General features: G+C 44.7%; 1 protein-coding gene across 1 annotated transcript; it reads left to right on the top strand.

Moving 5' to 3' along the window:
- Positions 1–3,338: 3,338 nt before the first annotated feature.
- On the top strand, positions 3,339–8,978 carry ackr3b (atypical chemokine receptor 3b). The gene is made up of 2 exons (XM_030781303.1): positions 3,339–3,459; positions 7,078–8,978. Exon 2 carries the CDS (start codon positions 7,163–7,165, stop codon positions 8,267–8,269), a length of 1,107 nt encoding a protein of 368 aa, XP_030637163.1. The 5' UTR covers positions 3,339–3,459; positions 7,078–7,162; the 3' UTR covers positions 8,270–8,978.
- The last annotated feature ends 870 nt before the right edge of the window (positions 8,979–9,848 follow it).

Below are 9,848 nucleotides of genomic sequence, written 5' to 3' on the forward strand. Positions count from 1 at the left end.
TCTTGCGAGTAACCTCATGCGCTAGAAACTCATCTGGGGTTCGATGAGGGCAGACTCCTTAAAAGCTGGAAAAACATGCGTCGTTGTCCCCTGTTACACTGTAGTTTTACTGTCGTCTCTCTCTAAAATAGCCAGCAACTTTAACAGTAGTGTACAGAGAAAAGCGACAAAGTAGCCCACTTAAAATGGTCACGTAAGCTTAGGCCTACATCTTCAGTTTTTTATTTCTCATAACAGATTTTTATATTAATTTAGTTGAACATTCTGATTGAATCGCAACTACAGGCGAGCTATTCCGAAACTGCTCCGTCTTTCCTTGTCTGCATCTTCCCACCAGCGTTCAACTAGACGCCCTGACAGCTGCCATGGTAACGAGATCAAAGTCTCTTCACTGCAACTAAACATCCAGTCGGCTCCACTGAATGAGCGACTCAGCTGCCACGGCGTAGAAAAATACAGACATCGTTTTCTAATCTAACATATCATGGCCTCGCACGCTATTTAACATACAATAAAAAAAACACCAGTACCAGACAGGCCTCTCCTTTTAAGTCATTTCAATTGTCAGAGACAATCTTATCTGTCACGTTGCGTCAAGCTGACGTGCAGTATCTAACACGCATGTTGTCCCGCGACTTCAATGCTTCTAGCAACGCGACGCCACGCCTGCGCAATTTCACTGATTTAATAAGTGACATGTCAACACGGATAAAACAATGACGAAAAACAGTGCAAGATTCTTTAACTTGTATCCATGCATGTACTTCGCACTGCACTATTATAGGCTATTTTTTCATAACTGAATTTCCGATATCGGGTGGTCGCGAGCTGGCAGAGAAGCACCGGAGCGAAAACTGCACGCAGCTTCGGTTCACTATAAAACTCATTAAGTAGTGAACGCGCCATTTGGACAGACTTTCTCTCGGTGGTCCATGCGTGGACAATGGTTTATTATATGAGCGGTACACGATCCGTCACGGTTCCGCGACTTGCCATTCTCTATTAACGAATTACACAGCAGTGACAGACAGGCAATGGGCAAACCACAGCCCGCTGACATCATGTGTGTAGCCTGTTTATTCAGCGAAGCCAACATGTCAAACAAATTACTCTGTGTAATGTAAAGAGGGTTTACGTCATTTTGCGTTACAGAAATAAAAAAAAGAATGATGTGATTCCATTTCAATGACACACGACACGGGAGGGATTTTTGATCGGTACATATGGTTGTGTGTGGATTTATTTGAACACAAATCAAGTTCAACTAACATACCGTTTTCCATATGCAGAGGTTCAGTGGTGGTTTGGAACACACCTCACTGCTCGAGACGTTCAATAAATACCAAATGCGAGCAAGCGTGCGCCCGCATGACTACTGTTGCTACTTGGTTCCACGGAAATGAAAAAGGGGCATTTCCCCCCTCCGTTTTGGCATCCAGACATTTTAAATTGAGACCTCGGCTCGGATAAACCAAGTTTTTTTTTCAGTTAGTGCTTAGCCGATATTGTTTTGTGCAGTTTTACGTGGGAACTGGCGTTAAAACAGGACTCTGTCCGTTGGCGATCGGTGATAACGCACTGGGGGAAAACGAACCATGCATTGTTCGGCCAGGTGGTGTTTCCAACGTCCAGAGCAGCGTTTTTACGCACCGCGCTGCTGACTTATCTCCTTCCTCAATATTCATTCAGCCAGGAGAAGAATGCTGGCAAAGGCTTAATTAGATCTGGTTATTCATTCTGAATGTTTTTAATGGAACGGCTGGGATTTTGCATTGTCATTTGTGAACGTGAACAATCGAGATTCGTGTTTCTTTATGGTCACACAGCACCTTTGAGATAGTTATCTGAGATTTAGCATTGACTAGGGAGCCATAAATGGCGTACAGTTATATGCAATTGTAATTACAAACCAGTATTTCTGAAATAACAAACAAACATTTATTATGGACCTAATACAAGTTATACACGATTTCAGCAAGACTGTATTCTTCGTCAAGTATTGATCAACAGCCAATGCTGTAACTGTTATAACGGTCGTAAAAATCTCCCCCCTACAGTCTATGGTATGAGCATGGGCACATTATAGGCTACACCTGTGTAGTACGTGCAGTATTCGTGACGTCATACTGATTCATAATTTAATCCATTCACACTGTTTTGGCATCTCCTTTGGATGTTCCCATCTTTTCCACAGTCTTTGTACAAATCTGCTCTTTCAGGCCCGTCAAACGATGGTCTCTGGACTTCTGCCCACGTAGAACAGCGTGTACAGTTATAAACAGAGACCAGCTGAAGACACAGGGAACAGGTGAGCGTCTATATAAAGCCTCCTGGAAGTCTTTGAGTAAATGCCAAAAAGGATACACACTGAATGAAACAGTCTCGGAACAGGAAAAAATAACAAGGCCAAAGGAAAAAAAACGCCTTCCACTTCTCATAACACAATCTACGTCTTTGCAGCACTTATTAGAAATATTTTCAGGAACACTGCTACGCACAGGAGTAACGATTGTTTGTTATAGTCGCTGGTGGGCACAGAGGAACAGTCTCCCCCCTCCCTCTTTATGCTATGGTGTTATGGTTTTTGAAAGTGTATTATCAACTTCAACAATCTCTGATAGAGATGTGTTTGTATGAGGGCGCAATTAACATCTGAGAGACCTCTACTGGTTGTAAATTTCACACAGTGTATAGCCTATCTAAGCCTGAGGCAAATGTTACGATATCCGAGTTTCTAAATATTCATGTGAGAAAACAAGCATTCGGAATTTCTGAACCTAAGAAATTGCACAATGTGGATATTCTATTTGGTGAAATCGCTTACATGTAAATATTTATCTGATTTAACCGCCAAAAATTCTTAAGACAAATTAAAAATTCGATATGACTGTCATGTGGGCTACTCGGTTGGTAAATGGTCATAAACTCTGTATTTTACTAATATCTCATATTTCTGGGAATATTTGTTATCGTTGGAACATCTGATAGATGTTAAACGCTGAAGAGCTATGCTCCGTTTGAGTTGGAGTTTCGCATGTAACTAGAAACTTGGGACTTGTTGATATGAACCTCTTCCAACGCATTTCTCTTCTTAAAACAGTCTGAAAGCTTTGTGTTCTTTAATGCAAATGATCATACTGTTTATACTGGGATTTTTTTTCTCCCTTTCTTTCAGAGAGTGGAAATCCGATGTGTCGCACATCCTCTATTCTTATTGTTATTTTGTGAGACAGAAACTGGAGTGAATCGGTTTTCCGACCGGCCTCTGGAGGCGTTGCTGTTTTAGAGGCGTATATTAGCAAGTGCACAGGGAGCGAGCGGGTCAAACTAACCATCCCTCCTCCTAAGGACCAGTCTCTCCGTAACTTTGTGGATAGCTGTACGGCGACGCTTGTCACTTTCTTGTAACTGCTGGTGAATCCCGACCACAGGGTGACGTGACTCAAGCAAAAATACGCTGTAAGTGTCATGTATTATAAGTTTTGTCGTCGTTTGTCGTACGTTTTGTCGGGACTTTACAGTATTGTAATTAAGCTGTTGAACTAAACTAGATTTTGTTTGTGGGATTTAATTCGCAAGTGGGGGAAAGGGCGAAACGCACATACACAAGCAGAAACATAAAACTTGGGCGCTCGCTCGCTCGCTCGCTCGCACATTTTCACTGGACGGAGATTCTCAGCAACTCAGCGAGGGCTCATTTAAGTTTCAAAAGCGCTCCGGCTCTCACAGTTGGGGGCCCGGTTAAAGAGTGGGTCCCATCCCCACAGACTTGTTCCAGTTCAATAGGACTTCAGATAAGACTGTATGGAGACTACAGATAAGACACTTGAGAGAGAGAGAGAGGGAGAGAGAGAGAGGGAGAGAGAGAGAGGGAGAGGGAGAGAGAGTTAAGAAACCGCGTCGCGTTCTATGTTTAAAGCGAAAACTTTTCAAACAGGCATTGCTCATCGTGCGAACGGTTAGACACGGGCGGACGAATTTCTCGTTTTTCTCGCTTCTTTTTTTCCGTGGTAAAACGGAATGACGACCTTGATAATCAGGAAACAAATGCTGTTTGTTGGTTTAGCAAGTTCAAAACCTGAGATGGTAAGCTACACTCTTGAGACACTACTCACTTTGTACACACTCTAGAGAAATGTTGACGGTTTACTGACAGAGCAGAGCCTGCTCACAGCAGTTAAACGGAAAGCCGGCGATTTTTTTTAATTTTATGGTGCTTTATGGGACGTAGCAAGTGCAATTCAGAAAAACACCCTTGATACCTAGTACAGATTCAGCTGTGTTTCAGATGTAGTTCCCTAACACTTTACAAGCGTCCATATAATAGGCTACCATATAGAATTGTTTGCACATTACGCGCAGTTTTTCCTTAATGCGTGGATCAAAAATCGTTTTAATCCCGGATCTGAAACAATTTTGGTGAACTCTGAAAAAGTCGACTAACGTAAACTGCCGTTATATAACGAACTGTTTTTCGCACGAATGTGTGTCTGAAATTTGGTGTAGTCTAGCGCTCTCTCGAATGAAACACGGAGGAGTAGTAAGGGAGAGAATTGAGAGAGAGGGAGAGAGAGAGAGAGAGAGTATGTGTGTGAGTGTGTGTGTGTGTGTGTGTTGGGGGGGGGGGGGGGCGGTTGCGGTGAGTTCTGCAGTGTCTGCACAGGGAGCCGATTGTGTTCCTTCGTGTCCTTGTACCCTGGGGCTATGAGATCAGGTGTGTGTGTGTGTATGTGGGGGTGAGGGGGGGGTCCTATTTAAGCAATGTAAACACTGCAGTTTTACAGCAACGAGGCAATGAGAAGAGTCTCCTCCAGTCTCTAATTGAGCACAGTTTTTTTGTTGTTGCTTTTATTACACCTGACGAACCAGGTCAAAGCTTTTTGGGTTGTCTCCTCACCACTGATCCACTATTGCGCGTCAGGGGGACGGAGAGAAAGAGAGGCAATAAAAGCAGAGAAGTTCTCGGCTTTTGTTTCGTAGTTTCGTTGTTCTGAGGCCATTAGGGGGTTACAGGGCTCATGTCACCACGGTTCTGTGACCAAAGATCCTAAAATCCTTTAAATCCTTAAAATGTATTATGAGGTCCTTATTTACACACCAGCTGGTGCAGCACACTGGGATTGTCAGTATTCAGACACCACAGATAACAGGGCATATTAATACCAGACATTCATTTTGTAATTCCTGCATTTTGGGATTTTCGTCAAACACTCAACATGACCAGTGAGAAATCTTACAGATTGTGTCCAACAAGACCAGCTGTCTGTCTGTCTCCTCATATTTCTCTTAATGACATTCAAGGGGGGGGGGGGTAATGCCCTCTAAACAGCAGGCTAATTTGGAGTGAATGCAAACAAACTGATTGTTTCACCTGATACCCTCAGTTAACTCAGCGCAAAGAAGCGCGGCTTGAATTGCTTTTCCACTCCGTTCACCCACAGGTGGTGAATTTTGTTTCCTGGTAACCTGATACGGTGCATCTTGGCCAGAACCACTGTGTTTTAGTCATAACTACTGCACCACATAGGAGAAATGAGGTTGTTCCTGTTGTATGGGGTAAAAGGTTTTATTTTAGACACAAAACAGTTGTTTTTGTTGTTGTGTTAAAATGTGAATTCGAGGCATGCTGTTTGCATTCATACAGCAGAAAAAACAGTCTTGGACTTGTTGCCTTTTTGTCAAATACAAGGCAAGGAATTCCAGAAATGTTTGATTTTTTTTTTTTAATATAGCTGACATCAAGAACCAGGCTGTCTCTGTGCTTGCAAAAACACTTCTTAACTTGCCTGCTGTTTCACGCTTAAACAGATAAAGTGTGTGTTTTTTGATCAGCAGGGATGTGTTTGTGTGTGTGTGTGTGTGTGTGTGGGTGGATGAAAAAGGCATATGATTTCTGTTTCTTTGTCCATCTCATTGACTGGACTGTCCTCCTCACCTCTTCAACTGCTGTCACTTCAAAGCATCAAGTCATGATTTTGCACAGGACATTTAAGTCCAACCCCCCCCCCCCCCCCCCCCCCCCCAAAAACCCTCTTCCATCCCCCAGTTTTAAAGGACTGGTCAAGGTCCTCCTCCCCTCCATACTGTGGTATCTCAGTTCAAATCTCCACCCATGCGCTTTGCTGCTTTCAGAAGTATTGCTTTTCTGCTTTTAATCAATGTCCCTCTTTGTAAGCTCAAGCACCAGCCCAGGATATGCTTGGCTTTCAGCACCGGAACATACACTCGAGTTGAACTTATGGCTTGCGTTGATATGGCCCTAATTAGTCACGGAGATGTGATGTCCCTTTCCGCTTGTCACAGCATGTGGCCGTCCAATAAGAAGCTTGTGCCTCTGTGTCAGATGAATAGCGCTTTGGTTACAACAGTCACTCTGCGCAAAAGTCTCCACTAACTCATGCTCTGTCGTCAGTTCTTGCTGCAGTTTAGCTTCTGAAGAGGCAGCTCTTTGTTTGATTGCAAAATCGTTCTGTGGTATCGGCATCGTACAGAATTAAGTAAACATAGGACCTCTGCAAACAGAAGTGGAGCTGTTTTATTTGTCTTTGTTTGGAGGGAAGTGGAGAAGGTTTTGTGGGGATGGGAGACGCCGGTGGTCTTCTCTGGGAGCCTGTGTCCGCTTTAATTCTGTGGTTGGAAATCTCTGCAGAACTGGCCCCCTACTGTCGCTCTTTTACGGCTGATTAGTTTCAGATGCGGGAGATGTTGACTCTCAGACCTTGATAATTCCCCCCTTTTGATCTCTTGGCAGTGACGGGCCAAAACCAGGCTTGTTATTCATAGATTAATAGCAACCCAATAACCCTGGGAAAAGGCTCCCTGTGACGACAGAAGATGGAAAAAAAATTCCTAAAAAACAACCCTGAGGTCGTACCCTCTGACAGGGGGACGCTGGCTTGTTCGACATATTTTGGATTATGCCTGTTGTTCTTAAAAACAAACTTCCTCTTTGTTGTTACATTTTTCCTTCTCTCAGCGTATAATTGCGCTCTGTGTGTGTGTGTGTGTGTGTGTGCCCATGTTTTGCTTTTCTAACGTATTGTAACTAAGCTGCGGATACCTTGTGTGTTGTTTCAGGTCACTGAGGTTACCTCCTGAGTAGGTCACTCGCCCGTCTATAGACTGACCGCGTGGAGAAAGAGGCCAAGAAGAAGAAGCCAAGATGAGCGTGAACCTGAACGAGCTGGATGACTTCCTGGAAAACTTGGAGATGTTAGGTGACTTCAATTTCACCGGACACGATGGGAACTTCTCCCGTGTGGAGGGGCTGGTGTGTCCAAACCTCCTCAGCTACCACGCCCTGTTATACGCCATCTCCGTCCTCTACATCTTCATCTTCATCATCGGCCTTGCCGCCAACGCCCTGGTCGTGTGGGTCAACCTCCGGGCCGAGAGGAACCGCTACGAGACGCACCTGTACGTCCTTAACCTGGCCATCGCCGACCTGTGTGTCGTCGCCACGTTGCCCGTCTGGGTCAGCTCGCTCCTGCAGAACAGCCACTGGCCTTTCGGGGGCGCCATGTGCAAGCTCACCCATCTGGTCTTCAGTGTCAACCTCTTTAGCAGCATCTTCTTCTTGACGTGCATGAGCGTGGACCGTTACCTGTCGGTGTGCGTCTTCGGCGAGGTGTCGGGCCAGGGGAGACGGAGGTGGACACGGAGGCTCATCTGTGTCGGGGTCTGGCTCCTGGCCTTGGCCGCCGCTTTGCCGGACACCTACTTCCTCCAGGCGGTGAAGTCCTCGCACTCCGACGCCACCTTCTGTAAGGCGGTGTACCCGGCGGAGAGCCAGCGGGAGTGGACGGTGGGCGTGAACCTGAGCTTCGTCGTACTGGGGTTCGCCGTGCCGTTCCCGGTCATCGCCGTGTTCTACGGGCTCATGGCGTCTGCCATCCCGGCCTCGGCCGACCAGGAGCGACGCCTGAGCCGACGCCTCGTCTTCACCTACATCGTGGTGTTCCTGGTCTGCTGGCTGCCTTACCACGGCGCCCTGCTGCTGGAGGTCCTGGCTCTGCTCAACGCCTTGTCCTTCAGCTGCACGCTGGAGAACGTGCTTTTCGTCGGGCTGCATCTCACCCAGTGCCTGTCTCTGCTACACTGCTGCATCAACCCCGTGGTGTACAACTTCATCAACCGCAACTACCGCTACGACCTGATGAAGGCCTTCATCTTCAAGTATTCCACCAAGACCGGCTTGGCCAAGCTCATCGACGCCTCCCACGTTTCCGAGACGGAGTACACCGCGGTGGAAAACCACGGGCCCCTTTGAGTCGGTCTGCGGAAGACGTCGTTTAAAAAAAAAAAAAAAATCGAATCATGTTTAGACACTCTTACGAGCTCTTAAAAGGGCTTTGCGTGACCGAGCGATCCATCACGGACAGATAAGAATGTCGCTGTCGCCAGAGACACAATAATAATTGTGCGATGTACTCCCTGTAAGCTCTATACATGTGTAGAATAGCAGCGTGTCAGCCATTGTGGCACCAGTTCTTTTTTTTATATATCTATCTATCAGTTTTTGCCTGATTTTGATGAAGAGATGTTGTTTATTTTTTTGTTCCAGTGACTGCTTAGAGGCCTTTATAGAAAAAAGAAAAGAAAAGAAAAAAGAAAAAAGAAAAGCACTTGTACTGAATTGAAGGGTAGACACATCAATCCTAGCATGAGCTGGGCCAATCAGAGGGGTTGGTATGTGTGGTTGGAGCCAACGGGAAACCCCAGTAGGGGCCCAGTCAGTCATCAAGACGCTCAGAGTGACAATCAAAGCTTCACACAACGTCTCCGTGTCTTTCTTGTTTGGATTACAGGAAGGAATAATGCGAGGGGGGGGGGGTGCGGATACTGGGGGCAGGTTATGGGGGGAGAAGAGAGAGAGTTAAGCCTAGGAATACAGTCCCTCAGACGTTACACAAACTGATTTGTGACTCCTTGCCTATTAGCATGTGTTGAAATTGTCATTCTTTCAAAAAAAAAAAAAAGAAGAAAAGGAGAAATTAGGTCAGCGTAAATTTATAAGGCAACTTGGTTCACAGCCTTGTCGAGCGAAACGCAAAAGCAGTTCCCGAAAGTTGAACGAAAAGTTGCGTTTTCATATAATGAGCTGTGAATTAAGTGGTTTTATAAATTCATGTTCAGTTAGGGTTTTTTTGAAGTATTTGCAAAAAAGAAAAGGAAAAGAAAAAAAAAGACACAATGACTCATCTGTTTATGACCAACACTTTTCACAGACTGTGTGTTTTCATTGTTTTGTTATCGTCATTGTGTCAAACTAAGAACTTAGGCATGTGGCAAATTCTAGAACCTTTGTAATTTGTTTTAATGTACGTCTGCAAATCCCTTTTTTTTACAGTATTGAAATAGAACGTTAAGGCTAGCAGCCTTTGTGTATATTTTGTAAATATTGTTATATATTTATATAAAAATATATACAGTGTGTATGTGCAGTTTCTTTTCTGACATGTAAAAATGTGCTATTGAAATAAATAAAAATGTGTCATTCGGACAAAAAACTCCCAGAATGTTTTGATAAGTGTTCAGAAATGAAATGTTTTGTATATGGACACACACACACACACACACGCACACACACACACACAAACATAATGAACAGCTTTTCTTCTCTATAGGTTATGTATTTATCTATGAAGCCTGCAAAAATAAATAAAATAACATACACTTGTCCTGGGCTGTATCTGGTGCAGAATGAAATGTGATTGGCGGAGTTGAGGAATCTGATTCGTGCCTGAAGACATAAGTAACAATATCCGCTTACACCACATGGAATGATCAAAATGACTGAGTGTGTGTTGGGTGGGTTGGGACGTGTGTGTATGTTTGTGTCATATCCA

Source organism: Chanos chanos, chromosome 8 (genome assembly GCF_902362185.1).
Source record: "Chanos chanos chromosome 8, fChaCha1.1, whole genome shotgun sequence".
Classification (NCBI taxonomy): domain Eukaryota; kingdom Metazoa; phylum Chordata; class Actinopteri; order Gonorynchiformes; family Chanidae; genus Chanos; species Chanos chanos.

Bases quoted from the DNA above. Each gene is read 5' to 3' on its own strand.
- ackr3b (XM_030781303.1), top strand. From the start codon at position 7,163: ATGAGCGTGAACCTGAACGAGCTGGATGACTTCCTGGAAAACTTGGAG.